The sequence below is a fragment of the Odocoileus virginianus genome, chromosome 9 (assembly GCF_023699985.2).
Source record: "Odocoileus virginianus isolate 20LAN1187 ecotype Illinois chromosome 9, Ovbor_1.2, whole genome shotgun sequence".
In the NCBI taxonomy this organism is placed as follows: Eukaryota; Metazoa; Chordata; class Mammalia; order Artiodactyla; family Cervidae; genus Odocoileus; species Odocoileus virginianus.
Window position 1 is genome coordinate 31,531,190 of NC_069682.1, and position 23,888 is coordinate 31,555,077.

The window sequence follows — 23,888 nt, forward strand, 5'->3', positions numbered from 1 at the left end:
GGATCTTTTTTGTTTGGTTGGTTATATAACCTTTATTAAGGATCTGTTTTGCTCTTGACTATCTGTAAATCTTGCAACTCCTTTTGTTTAGGTTTATGTCTTTCAAAGTATATTCATCAAATACTTTTGAAAGACTTCTCTCCTCCAGGACCCCAGGGCTACTGGGAACAGGACAGGGTTGGACCCTGCCCTTGGAGAGTGTCAGGACGATAAATGTTAAATTTATATAAGTTCCATCAGTGTTGGGAAAGAATTAAATTGTGTAGTGGACTTATAAACTTCTAGACCTAAACTCATCAGGGGAAGTCAGAGAAGATTGTTTCTTTGGATTCTTAATTTTTTACATTTTTTTAAGTTTTGTACTATATTTAAAAATCTGTTCTCAACTAAATGTCTGTTACTTAAGCTGAAATTATTTTGGCAAATTATCTAGCAAATGCATTGAAATAAGAACTTTAAGAAATTAAGAGCCCCCTTATTGATTTAGGCACAACCTATTAATTAATATTTATTGATAGACATTAGATGGTTGAATGATGAACCTTGTGTGTTTGATTTTGACAGAAAATTTCTAATTAAATGTAACGATCATGGTAAATTTGGAATGAGGAAAATACAAAGTGAGAAAAGAGTGCCATTTAGTTTGTTAATTACCATTTGAAAATCAAAATACCTGTTTATCCTTCTTGAACAGGAACATGTTTAAAAGTGGGATCTGTCTTAATTTTTTTCTCTCTTTTGGAATACTTTTTTTTTAATAACGTAAAAATGGATGGTTACACAGTTTACATATATGTGTGTGTGTGTCTGTATACATAGGCACTGTGTTTATGTGAATGTTGGTGTATGTATAAACACACACACACCAAAAAATGTACAGAAAAAAGGGAATTTTCACCACTCCCAAGTCCTAAAGGTAACCACTGTTGACAATTTGATGTTTCTCTTGGGAGTACAACTCTTTTTTTTTTTTTTTTTTTAAGACAGATGGCATCAGAGTATGTGCACTGTTCCACAATTTGCTTCACTTAAGATTATTTCCTGCACGTCTTTCCCTGCCAGTGTTTACTGAAGACCACCTGCCTCTCCAGATCTAGTTCAGTCTTGTTGTTGTTGTCATTGATAATGTTATTTTAAGTAGTCCATCCACAGGGTAAAATATTCAGAAGGTTTACAAAAGAGTACACAGTGGAAGTCAGCCTCTCTCAAATGTGCCTCCCAGTTCTCTTTCCAAAGGCAGCCACCCTTAGCAGTTTCTTACCCTCTGGGTTCGTTCCTTTATTTTTATATGCTTTTACTTGGTGAGCCTAAAATTAACACCCTGCCCAGTCATTTATAGGGAAACGGAATGCTTAGTGAATTTACAGCAGCAGCCCATTGATCCCGTAATGTCAGCGTTTAAGACTGCATACCAAAATGAGAAAAGACCCCATTAGTTGGATTTCAGTTTGGAATTTCATGCCTTGTCATTGTTTGGAGGCTGTAATCTGCAGGTGTGCAGTCTTTGCCAGTGTTTTAGCTCCTTCGTGTGTAACTGAATGTTCCCAGCAGAAACCCCACAAGGCCCTACGTGGCCCAGAGCACCTCCGCCCTCTTGCCCTGACCTCGCCCACACACGTCTGCTGTCTCACTGTCAAGGTTGTGAATACAGCACCAGGTCTTGGGCGACCCAAGAATAAATGGCCTTGCTGCTTTTGTCTCAGAGCTAATGGAGGGATTTGTGGCTAATCTCTGAGATGCCTATGGTTATTTTAATCTGCAGCCACTTGAGCTAACTTCATTCCTGAAACTTAATTTTGATAGTGCCAGAGCCTGAGCAGGGGAGAGGTGTGGCTGGTGGGGCAGTGGACTGAGGGGGGTAGGGGCAGCACTCACTGTGCCTGAGCCAACCTGGGGCTGGGAAGATGCTATTTCCCTGTTAACACTGGGTCTTTTGTCAGCTACTGACACTAAAGTAGCCTTATGAACAGAGATTGTCTAGAAACCCTTGCCTCTCTTTTAAACTGCACCAGAGAAAATTGGGTGATACATGTTTTGGGGAAATGCAAGTATAACTAGGTTCATTCTTGAGAGTGGCTATGTTCACAAGCTTATGGCCTGAGGAGCCCTAAGCTGGTAAATCCTATTTATGGGCAGTATTTACCTCTGTATAAAATATGTTCCTCAAAAAAACACACTGAAATATATAATGCTATATAAGAAGATTCTGTCACCAGAGAACAAGTTAAAAAAAAAATGCAGTTCCTTAATACATCATGCCTTTTCACATAGATGTATGTGTAATATAAATGTTATATCTTTTATGAATATTCTTTAGTTTTATTATTTTTCTTTACAATGGAAAACATATAATGCCTCACTGAAGTCCACTGTGCTTCCAATATAGGTTAAAGATTTGCCCACTTAAAATGTCCTGAATGTTTGCCATCTTTGCGTAAATTTATATAGGTCACAAGGCTTACGCTCCTTGTCACTAATATAATCACATTCACTTTTTGAAAATTGTGGGGGAAGAAAAAGCATAACATAAAACCTACCATCTTTCCCGTCTTTAAGTGTGCAGCTCAGTAGTGTTAATTATATTCACATAGCTGTGCAGCCAATCTCTAGAACTTTTCATTTTGCAAAACTGAAACCATAGACCAATTAAACAATAAATCCCTGTCTTTCCCTCCCCACAACCCCTGGCAACCACCATTATACTTCCTGCTTATATTAATTTGAATACTCCAGATATGGCATATAAGTAGAATCACAGAGCATGTGTCTATTTTTTTCCCTTCTGGCTTATTTCACTTAGCTTAATGTCCTCAAGGTTCATCATACTGTAGCAGGTGTCAGAATTTCCTTCCTTTTTAAGACTAAACAATATTCCATTGTATGTGCATACTACATTTTGTTTATCCATTCATCTGTTGATAGGTAACTTGGGTTGCTTCTTGGCTATTATAAATATAGTGCTGCTATGAATATGAGCATGCATATATCTCTTTGAGATCTTGCTTTCATTTCTTTCGCATGCCCAGAAGTGGAATTGCTGAAGCTTATGTTAATTCTAATCTTTAATTTTTTGAGGAACTGCCACACTGTTTTCTATAGCAGTTGTACCATTTTCCATTCCCACCAACAATGTAAAATGGTTCCAACTCCTCCACATCCTTGCTGACAGTTGAAATTTTCCATTTTGGGGGATAGTAGCCTACATCTTAATGGATGTGAGGTGATATCTGGTTTTGATTTGCATTCTTCTAAGGATAAGTAATATTGAACATCTTTTCATATACTTTGTGACTGACTGTATGTATCTCCTCTGGACAAATGTCTGTTTCATGTCCTTTTCCCATTTTTAATCAGTTTATTTGGTTGTTGTTGTTGAGTTGTAGGAGTTCTTTACATATTCTGGATGTTAACCCTTTATCAGATAGATGATTTGCAAGTATTTTCTCCCATGCCGTAGGCTGTTCTTTGACTCTGTTGTTTTCTTCGATGCACAGAAACTTTCAGTTTTCATATAGGACAGTTTATTTGTCTACTTTTACTTTTGTTACCTATCCTTTTGATATCATATTATTCATATTTACCTTTAATCTTTTGAGCTCCACTAATTTTTCTAAAATAACAAGAGCAAAATGTATAGAAATATTTAAATAATCATAAAACTGTTGCACAAACATAGTTGAACACAGTTTCAGAATAAACACTTGGTTGCCAGGCAGCACCATCATAGACTGGCTTAAAAAATTGCTTCCCTCGTGGTACAGTGCATAGGAACCCGCCTGCCAATGTAGGGGGCACAGGTTTGATATCTGCTCTGGGGAGATTCCACAGGCCATGGAACAGCTAAGCCCACATGCCACAACTACTGAGCCTGCACTCTAAAGCCCGCAAGCCAGAACTACTGAGCCCTCTTGCTGCAACTACGCTAGTCCCTGTGCCTAGATCCCTTGCTTTGCTCTGCAGCAAGCAAAGCCAGCACAATGAGAAGCCTGTGCACTGCAACTAGAGAGTAGCCTCCACTCTCCGCAACTAGAGAAAAGCCTGTGCAGCAATGAAGACCCAGTGCAACCAAAAATTAAAATAAAATAAGTAAATAATTTTTAAAAATTGCTTCACTTGCTAATTGACATTGTATACATTTGGAGCACAAAAAGCAGTTTGAGATGCAAATTAAAAAGTGTGAAGGAATAGATTTGGGTACCATGGTCAAGTACATGAAAACCAAGGATTAGAAAACACTACTAATCAGATCCTTTGATTTGGGGTTCCTGTGTGTACAATGAACCATTGTAGAGAGGCTTGCAAGACAAAAAGCTCCCCTACTTCTTGGCACCCTCTTCTTTTTCTCATCTTTCCTATGAGGTGATGCCTTGTAGTCAACACCTCTAAACAGAGATAACTCGAAAGCTTTATTTAAAGCCTAACTTTCAAATTTAGAGAAGTAGAAGATGCTCTTAAAATATTTAACTTCATTTAGCCTACCTTAAATTTTAATAAGCTGTTGCCATTGATCAACAAAAGCATCGTTTAACAACCAGTTGATGGTTATTGACTGCTTAGACGACTAGCAATGCGCACAGAGTCTGTAGGTGTCTTTCTGGCTGTAGTAGAGAAGGGAAGAACTGGCTCTTAACTGATGCTCTGAGAATCTCTGAGTATCTTCTGAGATATTTAAAGAACCTGGAATTTAAGTGCTTTTTCTTTCCCTCACATGCCATTTCTCCTTCTAAAATAATGTTGCCATTGTTCCTGTTTTCCTCCCACTTGCTTTTTCTTTCTTGTGTGGTTCATACTCATTCCTCTTTCCTCTGCTTGTTAGTCCCAAGAGGATGCTTGTAGCTCATCTTCTTGCCTGACTTTCCTTTCCCACCCACCCAAACTCATCATTCAGTGTCCTCAACCCTCCCCTTTCTTTTAGCCTTTATAGGATTAAAACAGGCCCAATGGTGGGCTCTAGAGTCAGTGCTCCACATTGAGAAGCCCTCACGCTGTAACTTGAGAAAGCCTTCACAGCCAAAAGTACATATAAAAATTAAAAAAAGAAAAGGTTGGAAGAAGCTCCTTTAAAAGCAAAAACAAGCCCAGTGGAGTCTCCATGGGTATCATTTGGATACTAGGAGACACACATGGCAAATACTTCCTAAATACCAGGTCAGGTGGCTTCCTCTTTAACCTGCTGCCCAGGTGTTGGTCAAGCAACTACCAGAAAGTCCTTAAGCTTCAATGTGGCCTCTTGACATCTTGTCCTCCAAACATCTAACAAAAGCAGTTTGAGCCTTAGAAACTTAAGCAGAAAAAAGAAGCTACTGAGATACCCACCACCCTTTATTTTCTTTTAGATATGAAAGTTAAAGTGAAAGTCACTCAGTTGTGTCCGACTCTTTGCGACCCCATGGACTATACAGTCCATGGAATTTTCCAGGCCAGAATACTGGAGTGGGTAGCCTTTCCCTTCTCCAGGGGATCTTCCTAGCCCAGGGATTGAACCCAAGTCTTCCACATTGCAGGTGGATTCTTTACCAGCTGAGCCACAAAGGAAGCCCGAGAATACTGGTGTGGGTAGCCTATCCCCTCTCCAGTGGATCTTCCCAACCCAGGAATTGAACCTGCATTGCAGGTGGATTCTTTACCAACTGAGCTATCAGGGAAGCCCCTCTTTTAGATATAAATACGTTGAAATAGTTATGAGCAAGCCTTCAGTTGGTGAAATAGACAAGTGAAGACAGCCCATTGCAGATAAGACTCATGGTTCAGTCTTCTACTCATCTGAGGATTTTACTCCTTAAATACATCTTTGTAACAGATACAGAATTTTCTGCAAAAGCATTCCATGTATACTTATTAAACTTTTCACTTCAGCTTTAGGTGAGTGAGGAATTCAGGTTATTGAGTGGTGACTTAGACCTAGCAGTCGTCTGGCACATCATTTTGCTATGTGAGAGGATGCAGTAATCTTGCTTGAGGTTTATTCATTAACAAAAGGTACCGAAATAAATTTAGCTGGGGTCATAGCATTTAATTTAATAGTATTACAATAATAACTACCATAATTAGTTTCAGATTTGCCTTCCTTCCCAGAGGACAAGATTTTTAAGTTTTTTGATGCCTATTTAAAGCATGAGAATGACAGGAAAATTAATGTCACGACCTTTAGAGCCTGTTTATGGTTTTTCCTAGTCATACCCTAAAGGATTCAGGGAGTCGTGTGCATCTAAAATAAACTACTTAGTAAGGACAAGTAAAAATTGGGTTAATTGGGTTCACCTGATCCTCAGTTGTAGCGCCTCATTGAAGACCCCCATTTCATCTTAGACAAAGGACCACCTTTTTACACTATAAAATTATCTCTTAAACTACACCTGTACATTCTGTGATGTCTTGAAAAGAAAAACATTTTTTAAAAGGCAAGTTTTTCAAATGGGTAGAATTTCTTTCCCTCCTCTAACTTTATCCGGCTTCTCTTTCTCAATTAGGAAATCACTTTGTCTTTCCATTTTCCTAGCAAGAACGGGCTGACACCAACTCATGGGCTGCGCTTTCTGCCCCTCATGCCCACTCCTGTGGGTGATGCAGGGCAGCCGAACGGACTTGTTTTCCCTTCTCTAGTCCGTCAGGGACTTCCTGTAAATGACTACTCTTCCAGATCCTCGAGAGACGAAACTTGGTTTTCATTTTATTGTCAGAGTTTATGTATTTCAGCAAAGAGAAGGTATGCTGGAGTCTTTGAAGCTTTTGGATAGTTGATTGAAAACTTGTGGCAAATTTGGCAAATAGTGAAGACTTCCCTGGTAATCAAGTGGCCAAGACTTCACCTTCCATAGAAGGGGTGTAGGTTCTATCTCTTGACGGGAAACTAAGAGCCCACGTGCCTCATGGCCAAAAAACCAAATCATTTAAAAAAAAACAACCAGAAGCAATATTATAACAAATTCAATTCAGACTTTAAAAATGGCTCACATTTTTTAAAAAATGGAAAATAGTGGTTTGGAAGCACTTTCATACATCATTGGATAAGTCAGTACAACTTCCTTGAATGACAATATGGTAATATCCATAACAATTTTAAATTGACCCAGAAATTTCTTACTGTGACTTCACTGTTCAGATGGACTCACACGTGCTAGCAGGGTTGTGAGTATATGAATGCATGCCGAAGTTTTGTGTGTAAGAGCAGAAGGCTGAGAACAGTCTCATTGTCAATTGGCAGGTGGCTAGTTATTAAACTGTGGTTCTTTGCAGTGAGGTACAATACAACCTTTGCAGAGAATGAAGGGGATCCATGAGTGCTGACATGGAGAGCTGAAAACATATTAAGCCAGAGAGTAGTGGGTGTAATCTGCTCAATTTGCGGAGGGGAGAATGGGTGATACAGCCTGTTTCTACACATGTTGGCTTGTCTACATACAGACTGTTACTAGAAGGATTCCCACAAAGGTGCTAAGAATTGTTGCCTCCAAGTAGGGAAGTTGGGGTTACAGGACAAGAGTCAGGCTTTTGTTCATTTTTGTTTCACTTTTTCCACATTGAAGATAATCATTTTTGATAACCTAAGTGATAGACCATAGCCATCTGTGACAAGAAATTTAAAACATTTAGGTAATGCTGCAGAGGTAAACTTGTGACTGGGGTGCTCCAGGGAAATGGTGAAAAAAATTATTTTAGAGGAGGAGAGGCTTCCCTGGTGGCTTAGACACTGAAGAATCTGCCTGCAGTGTGAGAGACCCAGGTTTGATCGATCCCTGGATTGGGAAGATCCCCTGGAGAAGGAAATGGCTACCCACTCCAGTATACTTGCCTAGAGAATTCTATGGACAGCGGAGCAGGCTGCATTACATGGGGTAGATACATGGGGTCACAAAGAGTCTGATACACTTCATGAAAAGAAAGAAAAACCATCAGAATCATTTATGAAGCAGTAGTTCACACACAAAAACCATGAAAAACTACAGAGCATAGATGAAATTAGCAGGAAACAGAGCAGAGCAGTGGGTGTGGTTGCTTTTTTAATTGAGCAGTCTTTGTAAAGCTAATTGATGGGATTTTAATTCAGTGTGGACTGTAGAGAAGAAAAGAGCGAGAGAGAGGAAGGGGCCATCCTGGCAGTGCTGTGGGGAAGTTAGAATTCCCCAAGACAGGTAGGTGGTAGAAACATTGAGTTGGCCAAAGAGTTCATTCAGGTTTTTCTGTTAACATGTTATGGAGATACCCAAGTGATTTTGGCCAATCCAATAGTTGTTGAAAGTACACCAGATGGTCTGTGGTGATGCTTCCAAAATCTCTGGTGCTTGGCAGCCAAAAAAGAGGAATCCAAAATGATCTCCAAAGTCTTCAAAGTAGGTCTGTGTTCTCTAAACCTAGAGATGATTGTTACTGAAGGTAGATTAGAGTGGTGGAAATGATCATTTCAAAGTAATAAATTAAATCCCAAATGGATAGAAATACTACCACCAGGCTGATGGAAGGAAGCAAAATACTGACCAGTCTCACAGTGTACATAAGAGACAGCATTTTTATTTGATGCCGTATGTCATTTGTTACCAAATGGTACAGTTCTCTTTTGAAATGCTTTTGTTTTCATCATGATGGTAACCTCACAGGCCTGAACAATCCTTTCTTTTAGCATTGAGAATCCAGGCTGGAAATTCCAAAGATGCTCTGTTTGATGTACAAAGAGGCACATGTTTTTCTTACATCTTTATCTTTTACATTTGAATGAATAAGGAATGGAAGAGTGCCTGTTTGTTAAAACTTGCCTAAAACTTGGGTCGTTTTAGACTTAACTAAAATGCACTGAGGCCTTTTAACAGGAAAGCAGCAGTGTCAAATTACTGCTTTTATAGATAATTTTGGGAATTACTGTTTTCTAGGTTTATTTATTTGGAAATTATTGTTTTCAGTAGTTAATGACACTTAAAAATGTTGATATACATGAAACATCTGAAGCCTGCTACTAGAGAAACTGAAGACACTAGGATATTCTTTACCTTTGCATAATATAATTTTTAAGTCATTTTAGGAATGGTTCAAGTCCTTCTAAAAACACAGCCAGGCAATCTGTAGAGATCAAAGGAAAATGTATTACTGAAAAAATTAACCTAATCATTTACCTGTCACTCTAAGTTATGGGAAAGTATAGTAGTGGCAAAATTAATAAGATATTATTTCAGATTTCAAAAATCACTATTCATTTTAAAAATGACTCAGAATTTTAGAAGCCCGTCTGTTGAAAATAAAAGATTCACGTGGTATGAAAAGTAATTCATGGGACCACGCAAGTATTGTTAAATAATTTTTAGCAGTCTTATTTTTACAGGATTCTTGACATTTATTCATCCAATAATCATGTGTTAAACCTTATTACAAGCCAGTCACTTCTAGGTTCTGGAAATACAAAGATAAATATGGTATTTTTGTCCCTGACGTCATAAAACTTGCAAATTTAAAGGGAATATGGACAGAGTTAAACAGATGCTACGTCCTAAGAGAGCCAGTCAAAGTGTGTTGAAGGATAATGGACAGATCAATAGAAATGTCTTGAATTGGCCAGGTAGACATTGCAGAGGAAGTGAGTAGGAGTTATGTAGCAAGGCAGGGGAGGGGCAAGAAGGTGATTCCATGAAGAATCGTGGAGGCGACTGAGAGCTGGCCTATAACGTGACTGTTGAGATGCAGCTCTTAACAAATGTAGTAGTGACAGCCACACAGGCTAGGGTGTGAAAGCTTCGAGTGCTGGACTGAAGAAGTCTGGCTGTATCTCGTGGACAAGAAGACACTGATGGACTTGAAACCTGGGGAAAACATGATAATCATTAGATCTGCATGAAAAAGACCCTTCACAGACTACTGGGTAAAGATGTCCAGGGGAGCTCAATTAAAACACTAAAAGATAAAGTTAAGGGATTTTTCCAGAAAGAGCAAAAATAGAAGAAGTAAAACATGTAAAAAAGGGAAAAGAGGTTTAACAGTCCAGGGAGGGTAAACATCTGAATAAGAAGAGTTCAAGGGGAAAAGAACAGAGAAAAATGTATTAGGAAGTCTCAGAAAAATAATTGAAGAACATGTTCCAAGATCTAGAGTTTCCAGATTGAAAAGACCCACCAGCCACTTGGCAAATGGTTGAAAATAGGCTAAGACACTTCACTGTGAAATTTCTAAACTTTGTTTCCATAAATGAAAAAAAACAAAACAGATTGCATATAAAGGATCACAAATAGCTTCAGGTTCCTTAACAGCAACATTGGAAACCAGAAGACAGTGGAAATTTCAACTTGGAATTCTATGCTCAGAAAAATTATTGAGCAAGCATGTTGTTGATTGAGGATAGAAATACAGATAAATCTTCCTCTTTCACGGTGGGTCACCAGTAGATACTGCCTAACACTGAACAGTCAAATAAGATTATAAGCATGTTGTTGACAGAATGGAGGTATAAATACCAGAACAGTCAGCTCTAAGAATTCAAAGTGCTTATTTCTGGGGAAGATAAGATGAATAAATCCTGGGGATCTAATGTACAGCATGGTGACTGCAGCTAGTAATACTGTGTCATATTCTTGAAATCTGTCAAGAGAGTAAACCTTAAGTGTTCTTACCACAACTTAAGTATTCTTAACACTGGTTGGGGGGGTGGGGAAAGTAACTATGTGAGGTGATGGCCAATTACCTGACTATGGTAACCATTTCACAAAGTCCACCTGTGTCATCATATTGTCCACATTCAGCACATACAACTTTGTTTGTCATTTAATTACACCTCAATGAATTTGAAAAAATTTCATTTTGGAGGCAGGAACTGCCTTTAGTTTGCAGGTAGTCAAGTGGAGCTGTGTATAATAGTAAGCTGAGAACATTTCACCCTGGAATTTGGAAACTAGAAATAGAAATTTATACGTGTGGTTAGAGTCTCAGGAGTTAAAGTAGTTTTATAGAAAATCTGTGAAGGGAGAAAAAAAAGATCTAAGGCTAGAACATACTTTCCTGGTAGATTTTTATTAAGGTAGAAGAATGCCCTGCTAAATACTGTAACCTGCCTGGCCCGGTCATGTGTGAAGCACATGTGAAAGAGTACAGATAATCTATGTGTGCTCCCACTTTACGAGGGTAAATGATTAGATCTTACCATGGAAAATGATATGATTTGTATTTCAAAGTCTGTTCTAGTATATTCCTTTGTTTTTCTTAGAAATGCCAGAGATAATAGTAACCTTTTTTTTTTTCTTTTGGAAGAATCCTGCAGAACTTGACTACCATAAGTAATAGTTTGTTTTTTAGTTAGTTCTTTTTTTAACCAAGTATTGTCAGCACATAGTATTCTAGTTTAATCCTTTCACCAGCCAAATGGGTTAAGTAATATTATCTCTCCCTTTCTAACATAAGGAAACTGAAACAGACAAAAAGATTCAGTGACTTGTTCAGGGTCACACAGGTAAGACATTTCGGTTAAAAACATACTTCTCCCTACTTGGTTTGTGGATCCTTCTACAACTTTTGAATGCATTGCAAAGCTGAGATGGGACTAGAATGGGTTGCTGAAAGTTAAAGGTCAGCCTTGTCTTTTAGGGCTTTGGTTGGGGAACAGCAGTGAGTATCTAGTGATCCTCACAAAGCAACAGGTCTAAAATCAGGGGAAATTGGGTGACTGCCAGACTTTCCCCAACTCTTGGTAGAAAAGTTGCCTCAATTAAGGCACACCCTAACCCCAATGACTGGTGTCATTGGAAGAGGAAAGGACACACAAAGGAGGAAGCCATGTGAAGACAGAGGCGGACTCTGCAGTGATGCATTCACTGGAACTAGAACTTAGATGCCACCAGAAGCCGGGAGAGAGGTGTGGAACTGATTCTCCCCCACAGTCTTCGGAGTGAGCATGGCCCACCAACATCTTGATCCTTGACTTCGAGTCCCCTGTGAGAGGGTACACTTCTGCTGTATTAAGCTGTCTAGTTTGTGGTGGTTTTGTTACAGTAGATCTAGGAGTGTAACGGAGCCTTCAACAGGGAGTCAACAGTGTTTACTGAATCCGGACTGGGGAGTAACACTACAAAAGTTAGCCTTTGGAGGTGGTTAGGACTTGGTGGCTTTCACTGTGGTGGCCTGGGTTCAAGCCCTGGTTGGAGAACTAAGGCCCTGTAAGCTGTTGCAGCGCAGCAAAAAGAATAAATAAATAAAAATAAGTTTGTATTTAAAAAAAAAAAGAAAAGTTGCCTCAGAGGGTCTTAAATAAACTAGTCCCTCAGGATGAGACTGTAAAACATTTACTGGCTGACATTCAGAAATATCTGAATTTAAAGAGGCACTGTTTTATTGAACTCTTTAGCAGTGTGCAACCATTTGTGGGGAGGAAGATTGTCAAAGATATTAATGCAAATATTAATACAAGCAGTTAATTTTCAAAGTGGGTCAGAATTTATGCTGTAGATTTTCTTTCACTTGTTCTACTTCTTTTCCACCAATTTGAGAATTTTATACTTGTTTCTTAAAATTATTTGTTTCTTATATACAGATTGAGATAGGAATAAGTATTTGGTTATAACTGAGCAAATTAGTCAGAATTTGAGTACCATAAGATTATATTATTTTGATAAAATTGAGCTTTAAGATACTGGGTCCTCTTATTTATATAAAAATCTTAAGAAACTTGAATTCTATCAGTGCTTTAAAAAGGTTATTTTTTTTTTAATCAATGAAATATAGTACAGCTGCTTTAAAAAACAGGCAGTTTCTTGTAGTTATACCACTCAGCAGTTTCATGCTAGGCAGTTTCACCCTAGAGATATGAACATGTTTATTTACGCAAAGACTTGGACACAAATATTTATAGCAGTTTTATTCATGAGAGCCGAAAACTGATCACAACTCAGATGCTCAGCCATGGGTGAATGGATGGACAAATTGCATTCTGGTCACAGGATGGAATCCATTCAGCAACAGAAAGAAATGATCTACTGATCCACGTAATAAAAGGATACATACTGTTTGATTTATAGGAAATGATACAAAATTGTAGAACAGGCAAAGCTAATTCATGGTGACAAAAAGCATCAGTAGTTGCCTGGGGCCAGGGAAGAAAGGTGGGGATTGACCATAAAAGAACACAAGGGGACTCTTTCAGGTAATGAGGGAGCTTTTGATGTCCATGTCTATATTTCTTGTAACATACCTGGGATTTTGTTTTCATCGGGTATGGTAGGGTTACAGACAGAGCCAACTGCCTTTGAAAGAAGAAGTTATTGCTTACAGTTCCCAAGAGAAGGGGTGTGCCAGGCATTCAGGGCCACATGGGAGGTTCCAGGGCTGGTCAACAAGGAGGAGGAGTGGGCAAGCCTGGCCTGGTGCCTTTATCGTGGTCTCCTGGGAAAGGCAAGGTAGGGCAAGAGAGATCATTTTAGATTGCCTAGTTTGAACAGTTTCAGTGGTTTCAGGCTACATGATAGTCCTTGTTGTCCAGTGCCTGGTCCTGGGGTGGCTGAAGCCCAGGGAAATGTTGACTCACGTGTGAAGTTCCATAGAGGAGGAGGTTGGGGATATGGACTTGGCATTGAAAGGTGTGCTCCCCGGGGTTTGTCTAGGATTATCTAGCCCTGGAAGTGGCATGCTTCCCTGGTGACTCAGTGGTAAAGAATCGACCTGCCAGTGCAGGAGATGTGGGTTTGATCCCTGGGTCAGGAAGATCCCCAGTGGCAGCCCACTCTTTGCCTGGAAAATCCCATGGACAGAGGAGCCTGGCGGGCTACAGTCTGTGGCGTCGCAGAGTCGGACCCACCTTAGCGACAAAACAAGAACAACAGAAGGGGCACTCTGTCCAGCCAGCCAGCCCCTACTTTATCAAAACATTATAAAATGTAGAAAAAAGACTGATTGCTACACAGATATATATGTTTGCTGTATGTAAATTATACCTCAGTAAAGTTGATTTGAATGTTTTCTTAAAATAGTGAAATATAATGGGCACATGAAATTAAACAGGGTAGGAAAATTCATCCTCAAATGCATTAAACATTTTCAAACAATACCCAGATCTGAAAAAGGACAAGAGCAGCCCTGAATACTTCACAGGTTTATTTGGGATGTTCCTTCGATTTCCTCCACTGGGTCATGACCCTTTCCTTAATTCAGTGAAAAAAAAAAAGAAAAGGCGGCTTTTTCACTTAGATGATGTCTGGGCTTATACAGCCTCTCTGAGTCCTTTCCTGCCATGTTCCTGAAGTCTGTGATGACAGTTCGTAGGGCTGGTTAGAACAGCTTCAAGTCAGCTTCTCCTTCAGCGTTTGCAGTGAGAGTTCAGTGTTTCATGCAGCTGGTCATGGAGTAGTTTCCATAGAGGAGTATAAGTGGTCACTGCAAGTGCTACCTTGTGTTCACATGACATTTGTTTCCTTGTAACTGGTCTCCCTTCCTGGTTGGACTGTGCACTCAGGTTACATAGGATTCCTCTCATCCTTCTTCCATGTCACTTCTCTTCTGATGTTTCAAGATGACTTTCAAATATTTCAAGATAACTATCATTTCCCACTGAGTTCTTTCATTTCCCAGGTTCACTCCTTTCCCAGCTTATCTAACTCACTTTTTCCCTTTTCCTTGGTTCCCATTCTTTCTTTCACTGATTTTCCTTTAATTCTGATTTCCAGCAACAAACCTTCTCTCTCTATTTCCATTGACTTGGTACACACTTGTACAGGCGTTCATGAGAGAGAAAAGTGGAGGCAAGACGGTGGGGAAGGAAGACTGAACGCAGTAAAATAGGAGTGTGTATATGAGTTTAAGAACCAGACACACCTGGAGAATTGGTTCTGGCTCATCCTAGTGACCTTGAGCAAGTTACTTAATTTCTTTGGGCCTCAGTTTTTTGCTTGAAAGATTTTGACAGTGCTGATTCTCTCCTGAGGATAGAGGGGGGTGTGTCTGTGTGTTTGTATCACTCTGTAGGTCCAGCAAGTAGTAAGCACTCAGTGAAGAAGAGGGGAAGGTGTTTTCTGTAAATTCACCAACTCTAGCTCTAGCCTCAAACCTAAAATCTGTGGGCCAATCACTGTGCAGTGCTTTAAAATCCAGAGCCACAAGATCACTGTAAAATCAAAGCTGGAGGAAGGCCTGGGAGAAGAACAGCTGCCTAGTCAGTGGTAGGTCAGTAGCATGATCTTAATATATAAAGAAGAGCTGGTTACAAGTAACCAATGGCTATACACCCAAAGACTTTTTCACCTTGTTCAGTTTTTTCATGCTTTATGTTCTTCTGACCAAAGTCATTATGTTATGTCATCTATCTGAATAGCAATGTTTATTCTGTAGGAAATAGTTTCCCTGGAAGTAACTCCCTAAAATTAATCAGATAATATTAAGTTCCCTTAATAATCTAGAGTAACTTGACATTGCACCTCTCTGAGTGGTGCCCAAATACACACACAAGAACACACTTGTAAACACATACTCCCACTCTGGGTTAACGGTAATAAGCTTATTGAGCATGGAGCAAAGGTTTTTCATTTAAGATTTTTTCATGTAAGGTTTTTTCTAAATGTATTTTTAGGAACCTTGTCAAGGCAGCATAGCAAAAAGAAGGCATGATGTACCTTAGGTTTCCTCAACCAGGAATAAATGAAAGATTTCCATTTCTAGCACCATTGAGCTGTCACTTCTCATATAACCAGTTCACCTAATTTTCATTTTTAATCAACTCAGTTTAAAAATGACTTATTAACTAAAATGAAAAGTAACCATATGAGTGATTTATAAAGCATATTATATTGTCTTGCTATAATCGATGGTGTTCGTTCATTGCGTTCTTTAATTTTTGTTCCTTTCCGATAGATTTTTCTACTTAATGTACTTTTCAGCATGCAAGTAAGAAAAGCCAGGTTATAATGATCAGAGATTCTCTGGACTGTGAAGGACACATTGGCTGCTAGTGCTGTATCATGGTACCCTGAGTCAAGATGGCCTTGGCTTTGCTTGTGTAATATTTGAAAAATGCTGATAGAACTTAGGTGACTTTTTAATGTATCTTTTCCTCTAGAACATTTATATAGTGACCTTTTATTTCCAACCCAATCAGAGGATACAATATTTTGATTATTCAGGTGCTTTTAAAAATAAGCATTAGGTGTATTACACAATTTTTTCATTTTTCATAATTACAATAGAATTAAGTACTATCATGTTTTATGTGGCAGAAGATAACAGACTCCATTTTAGTGAATTCCCTATTTTAAATACCATGATATTGGGGGTGTATAGTTGAAAGTATTTTAATGGCAATCCTTATCTAATATAGCATTCCAAAGCAATTAAAACTTTTTGTTCTGCTTTTTGTCAGTTGCAGAGATAGTATTTTTTCATTGGGGAGACTTAGTAATATATCCATAAGGATAAGGAAAGTTAAAGGGCTTCCCTGATGGTCTAGTGGTTAAGAATCCACTTTTCAGTGCTGGGGATGCAGGTTCGATCCCTGATCAGACAACTAAGCTCCTAAGCTCACATGAGGTAACTACCAAACCCACGCACCAAAACTAGTGAAATCTGGGCACTGCAACTAGAGAGCTCATGTCCTGTAGTGAAGACACAGCTCAGCCAAAACTGCAAAAAAAAAAAGTTAAATAGCAATTTAATTCCTCACTCAGAGATAGCCACTTTTATTGTTTGGTGGTTTCTCTTATGTGAATATTGGGGGAAATAATTGAACCATACCACTCTGTAACCAACCCCTCTCATACAAAAATGTGTAGTAAGCATTTTTCATAATTTTAAATATTTTAAGAAACAGTCTTTATAATAGTTTCATTATAAAGATAGATATATATGTCCTAATTTACTTAGGGACTTTATATTTTGTGTGTATATTAAATGGTACCCTGAAGAATTTTAAAAAGGTAATGAGGATGATGACAGTGAAGATGGTAGTATATAGCTCTGCACATTTATCATGATTTTCTGAAGGGTAAGGACAGTCTGGATCGAAAGGAGTGCTGAACTGTAAGGCATAGAATGCATCTTGCAAAAATACCCCCCAGTTTGCATGTACATCTCTGCAGACTTTTTCCAAGCATGCATTTTGTTTGTTTTTGCCAATTTGTTGGCAAATAAATTTTATTTTTGAAATTTGCATTTATTTGATTATTAGTCAAGCTGAACATTCTGATGATTACTACTTTGTCCTCTTTCATAGTTTCTGAAGTCTGCTAGTTTTATGGTTTATGGAGTGCTTTCTCATTAATTTATTTATACCAGATCCAAGCACAAGGACCATGTCTACAATGTCCTTGTATAGTCACACCTCAAAGACTGTTAAATGAATAATTGTATAACTATATATCTGCTGTGAGTTTTCTAATTTTTCCCAGTAAATTTGCCTTAATTTTTGACAGCTATTTTAAGATGTAACTAGCATACAAAAATTACACATATTTAAAGTGCAACGTGATGCAGTTTGCTGTATATAAGTAATACCCGTGACACTGTCACCACAATCAAGATAATGAATGTGTTGTTCATCCTAATGGGTGGATATATGTTCCTCAGGACCAAGTAGGTACTTCATTCCAACCCTCCTTGTCTCCTGGTGCTCAGGCAACTATTAATCACCTTTTTGTCACTATAGTATGCATTTTCTAAAAGTTTATGACTAAGGTCATAAAATATATACCCTCTTTTATCTGTCTTCTTTCATACAGCATGATGTTTTTGCAGATTCATCCATATTGTAGTGCAGATCAGTAATTTATCCCTTTACATTGCCAAGGAGTGTTACATTGAATGGATATACCACAGTTTGTTTAAACTCTCACCTGTTGTTGAACATTTGGATTGCTTCAGGTTTGGGGCTAGTATAAATAGAGCTGCTGTGAACATTCTTTGTGAACATGATCTTTTTTCTCTTGAATAAGTAGGAAGGGATTGGCTGAATCATATGATAGGTGTATCTTTATCTTCTGAAGAAAATGCCCAACTTTCTTCTACGTAATTGTACCGTTTTACATTACCACCAGCAGGGTATAAGACTTCCACTTCCTCTTCATTCTTGTCAGCACTTGGTATAGTCTTCAAAGATTTTTTAGCCATTCTAATAGGTGTGTGATTGTATCTCTTTGTGGTTTTAATTTACATTTCTTTAATTAATGTTGAGCATCTTTTTATGTCCTTATTTGCAAGCCACATCTTTTTTTTTTTTTTTGGTGAAATATTTCTTTAGATCTTTTGCCTGTCTTTTAAATTGCATGTTTGTTTTCTTATATTGAGCTTTGAGAGTACTTTATTCTGGATATAAGGTCTTTCTATATGTATTATTTACACTTATTTTTCTCCCACTCTGTGACTTGTTTTAGTGTTTTCTAAAGAGCAGAAGTCTTTAATTTTGAAGTCTACTTATTAGTTAACTATTCTGTGGATTATGCTTTAGATGTCCTATACCAGATATCTTTGCATGATAAAAAACCAGAGTGCTTTGGAAGTTGTGTAGTTTTAGGTTTTCCATTCGGATATGTGACGCCCTTTGGATTTCTGTGTGGTCTCACAGTCTCGTCACTTTTTGGCGTATGGTCTGTGTTGATTTCCCTCTGCACCTTCATGAAAACTCAGGCAGCCACATACGTGTGAGTCTATTCTGTTCCATTGATCTATTTTTTTATCTTTAAACTGTCTTCATGCTTTTGGCTTTATAGTAATCTTGAAATTAGCATAGTATTTTCCTTCCACTTTTGTCTTATTTTTAAAAATGATTTTGGCTATCCTAAGTTCTTTGCATTTCCATGTGAATTTCTACAAAATGTCTGTTGGTATTTTTATTAAGCTTATATTGAATCCATAACACCTGTTTGCAGAGAATTTTAACAATATTAAGTCTTCTGACCTATGAACATGATACATATCTCTCCATTCACTTAGGTCTTTAAAATTTTCTCTTATCATTGTTTTGTAGTTTTCAGTATTTTACATCTTTTTGTTAGATTTACCATTAGTTATTTCATATTTTTGATGTCGTTACAAATAGTATTTTAAATTTTATTTTCTGATTTATTCTTTCAGTTTCTGATTGTTACTTGTATATGAAATGTAATTGATTTTTGTATATTGGTCTTGTATTCTTTAAGCTTGTTAAACTCAGTTATTTTTATAGATTCCATTGAATTTTCTACATAGGCAATCATTCCATCTGCAAATAAAGACTGTTTTATGTCTTGTTTCTCAGTATGAATGCATTTTATTCATTTTCGTTTTATTGCACTGGCTGGAACTTCCAATGCAATATTGAATCAACATTGTAATAGTAGATATCCTTCTCTTGTTTGTAAATTTAGAGGCACTCTTGTTTGTAAATTTAGAGGCAAAGTATCCAGTTCTTTTCTGTTTGGCATGATATTAGCTGTAGATTTTTCATAGATATCCTTTTTACCAAGTTGAGGAAGTTTCCTTCTATTCTTACTTTTCTAAATCATCATTTTTTAAGGAATGGATGTTGGATTCTGTCACATGTGTTTTCTGCATCTACTGATAGGATCATACAGTTTTCCTTTTTTCACTTCACAAATACAGTGAATTAAATTGATTTTGAATATTAAACAAGTGTGCATTCCCAGGATAACCTTACATGGTCAAGGTGTGTCATATTGTTGGATTTGATTTGCAGTTTTTGCATTTGTGTTAAGGAGAGATTTTGGTCTGGAGGTTTCTTTCCTTCTTGTGACTTTTTGTCTGATTTTGGTGTCTGGATAATGCTGGCTCATGGAATTAGGTAGTTACCATTCCCTCCTTTTCAGTTTTCCGGAAGAATTTGTTTATAATTGGTATTATTTCTTCCTTAAATATTCAGTAGAATTCTCCAAAGAAACTTTCTGGGCCTAGAGTTCTTTGAGGGGTGGTTTTAACTAAAAATTTGATTTCTTTGAAAATACAGGGCTCACATTTTGAATGAGCTTTGGTAGCTTGTGTCTTTCAGAATAATTATTCATTTTATTTAAATTATCAAATGTATTGCCAGGTATTTTTAAACAGCAGTGATATCTGTAGTGGTGTCACCTCTCTCATTTCAACCGTTATATTTTAAAGAAATTTGAGTATCAAGACAAAACCTTATATGCTTACCATGAAGTTCCCATTTCTATATCAAAGTATTTCTTTCTGTGTATAGATCTGTATTCTAATCAGGTATCCTGTTCCTTCTGCTTAAAAGATATCATTTTACATTCCTTGTAGTTTGGGTGGGCTCATAATGAATTCCTTTAATTTCTGTATGAACAAAAATGACTTTGTTTCTCTTTTATTTTTGAAAAATACTTTCTATGAACATAGATCTAGATTACAGATTTTTTTTCTTTCAGTATTTTAAACATGCTGCTCCACTTCTCTTCTCAGTTGCATCGTCTCACTTTAAATTTTTCCCTTTTTCAGTAGTTTTGAACAATTTGGTCATGATATTCATTGGTGTAGTTTACATGTTTCTTGTGCTTTAGGGTTTGTTTGTTTGTTTGTTTTTAGCTTTTTGGATATTTATAGCTTTATTCAGATTTGGAAGTTTCTGCCACTCTTTCTTAAAAAATAATTTTTTTGACTTTCCATGTCATTCTTCCCCAGTTACTGGATCTATTAGGTGGCTTAAAGTTGTCCTAGAATGCAAATGATGATCTGTCCTGATGATCTGGTTTGTTTTTGTTTTTTTCTTTTCACTCCTTTCTTCCTGAGTTTCATTTTGGACAGTCTCAATTTCTATGCCTCCAAGTTTTCCAATATTTTTCTTCCAACATGTCTAATATGCTGATAATCCTATCCAGTGTACTTTTTAATTTTACATATTGTAATTTACATCTCTGGAAACTTTATTTGGGTCATTTTTATATCTTTCCTTTTCATACTTAAATTTTTGAACATATGAAATACAGGTTATACACTTAATGTCCTTGTCTGCTAATTCTAACATCTATGTCAGATCAGGATCAGTTATTTTTTTTTTTCACCATCACTTGCATTTTCCTACCTCTTTGATAATTTTTTGTCAGATGTCAGACATTCTGAATTTTACTTTGTTGGATGATGGACATTTTTGTTTTTCTATAAATATTTTTGAGCTTTGTTCTTAATACACAGTTATGACACTTGGAAATAGTTTGATCCTTTTCGGTCTCTCCTTTTGATATGTTTTATAAAACCAAAGAAATGCTTGGAATAGGGTCAATTATTCCCCCTTACTAAAGCAAGATTCTTCTTCATACTCTACCCAGTGTCCCATGACTTAGGAGGTTTTCCAGTCTGACTGGTGAGAACAGGTGATACACCTGTTCTTCCGTGAGTGTTGGACACTTTGGATCTTTCCCGGCCTCGGGTGGGAGGATTTCCTCCATGGTATGTGCTGATAAGTGCAGAAGTGAATACCTGATAAGGACCCTCTTCATTGCTTTCTTTCCTTTTCTCTCCAGCTGTTTTCTTCATTACTCTGGAAATTTCCACCAACATTCTCCTTTCCTGTAATGTGGGTGACAGAAAACAAATGTTTTCTCTCTCTCAAAGATCAGTCTTTGTGACCTGAGGTTCATTGTTTAATATTGTTTCATGTATTTTGTCTGTGTCTTGTTTGTTTCAGGAAGGAGGGAAAATCTGGCCTCTGTTATTCAGTCTTGGCTGGAAGTAGAAGTCATGCCCTTTTATTTTATCTAGTTTTCTACTTTAAAAACATTTAAAATTTTCAATGGAAAAATTCATCAGTCTTTACCTTAGTGACTTTGTCTTTGGCATCATATTTAGAAACACGGCAGTGTTTGAAGTGCACAAAAAATATTTACCTGTATTTTTCCGAGGACTTTGTCTTATTTATATACACATTTGCATAGCTTATTAATATGGAAATGACATTCTAGATAATTTGGAAAATAGCTAAAATGGAAGGGAAAACAACTCTAATTACATCACCGAAAACAAAACAAATGTACATATTAACATATTTCCTGTCATGCATTTTCCTGTGCCTTTGTTTTTTAGTTGTAATCCTAGTGTGTCGGTCATTTGGTGTGTTCATCCAGTATATTACATTATCGGTATTTACCATGCTGCTGCATAATCTTCAAAATTGCATTTTAATGACTGAATTATGTTTCATCAAATGATTATAGTTATAGTTCCTTTACATACATTGTTAAACATTTTAGTTATTTCTTAAGCAGAACCTAAAATATAATTATCAGGTAGGACTTATTCAGGGAACCTCAGCTTTGCCTACTTGCACATTTTCCTGACACCAGGAGGACAGGGAGGCAGATACAATTCACTCTCAATGTATCACATTACTCCTTCTCCAAACCCACACCTGAGCAGTCAGTAAAATCCTGTGTCTATAAAAATGAGAAAGGAATAAAACTTTCGTTCCTAATAGTTCAGTCCATTTCTTATTATTCATATAGGTATAAATAAAAAGACTTTTTGTTTTAGAAAAAGCTTGCAATTTATGTTTCTGTACACTTTAACATGGCATCTCAGCTCTTTCCCAATTATTACTTGTCTTGGTTGTTTCTAGGACAGCTGTTATTGAAGTCAACGACATCATAATGCAGAGTTCATTTTCAGTACCACTGAAAGATCAAGGTAAGATAAGCTATGCCAGGGAAAATGGTAATGTGTGTGTTGTAAGGAGTTTTAATTGATACATTTAATGTCACTGCCCACTAACCAAAGGGTAACTTATTTCTGGAACGAATTATATAAGAAAGTTTATTTATTTTGGTAAATTCCTTGAGTGTCTATGGAACCATGGTTTATAAATGACACTTTTTTACTGGAGATTAGGAAATCAGTCCTGAGTATTCATTGGAAGGACTGATATTGAAGCTGAAACTCCAATACTTTGGCCACCTGATGGGAAGAGCTGACTCAATGGAAAAGACCCTGATGCTGGAAAAGATTGAGGGCAGGAGGAGAAGGGGACAACAGAGGATGAGATGGTTGGATGGCCTCACCGACTCAATGGATATGGGTTTGAGTAAGCTCCAGGAGTTGGTGATGGACAGGGAAGCCTGGCGTGCTGCATTCCATGTGGTTGCAAAGATTCGGACATGACTGAACGACTGAACTGAACTGAACTGAACCCCTTTACTGAGAGTAGGGTCATCTCATTCCACACAAAATTTGCAGAGCCCAGGCCATCAGCCAGCAGCTAACTGGTGTTAGTAGATGTTAAATGAGGTTGCAGAGTATTGGCTTAAAAAAAAAAAAAACTTTGGTATTTTTAAAAAATATTTTTTAAAAATTTATTTTTGGCCACACTGGGTCTTTGTTTCTATGAGTGGGCTTTCTCTAGTTGCAGCAAGTGGAGGCTGCTCTGTAGTTGTGGTGCACGAGCTTCTCATTGTGGTAGCTTCTCTTGTTGCGGAACATGGCCTCTAGGGCAAGGGCTCAATAGCTGTGACCCACAGGCTTAGTTGCTCTGTAGTGTGTGGGATCTTCCCAGACCAGGGATCTAACTCATGTCCCCTACACTGGTAGGTGTATTCTTAACCATTGGACCGCCAGGGAAGCCCCAGAGTATTGACTTTAATGAAGCAGAGTGACATGTGTTCTAGTGAGAGAGATGTATACAAGCATATATACATATATATTCATGCACACATGTGCACACACAACATACATGTAACAGAGAGGGTATTTTCTTATTCATTTTTGACCTATTTCTTCCCATATACCCGTTTTTAAAATGAAATATAAAAGAAACAAATTCCCCCCCCCATATGATTTTTTAAAATGAAAATCATGATTTCTTAACAAGAGCTCCTGGACCTTTTAGAAAAGCAGTTTATGGGTACAGATAATCATTTTTGAGTAAAGAGTAATTTAATTTTCCTCAGTATGCAGAGCAAACAAAGCCTAACCTTTAAGAGGAATTCAAGTCTTTCCCCGGCCTCTGTATATTCTCTTCCATA

At 37.5% G+C, this 23,888-nt stretch overlaps 1 protein-coding gene across 16 annotated transcripts in view; it reads left to right on the forward strand.

Moving 5' to 3' along the window:
* The window catches only part of ZNF438 (zinc finger protein 438), a 183,750-nt gene that overhangs the window by 127,807 nt on the left and 32,055 nt on the right, over positions 1 to 23,888 (forward strand). For 15 of the 16 annotated variants that reach the window (XM_020909663.2, XM_020909671.2, XM_070472147.1 and 12 more), the window contains one exon: positions 22,490 to 22,557. The exons of the other annotated variant lie outside the window; for it this stretch is intronic. In XM_020909663.2, coding sequence (XP_020765322.2) covers positions 22,490 to 22,557 — 68 coding nt within the window. The remainder of the gene's footprint in view (positions 1 to 22,489; positions 22,558 to 23,888) is intronic. 16 annotated transcript variants of the gene reach the window in all.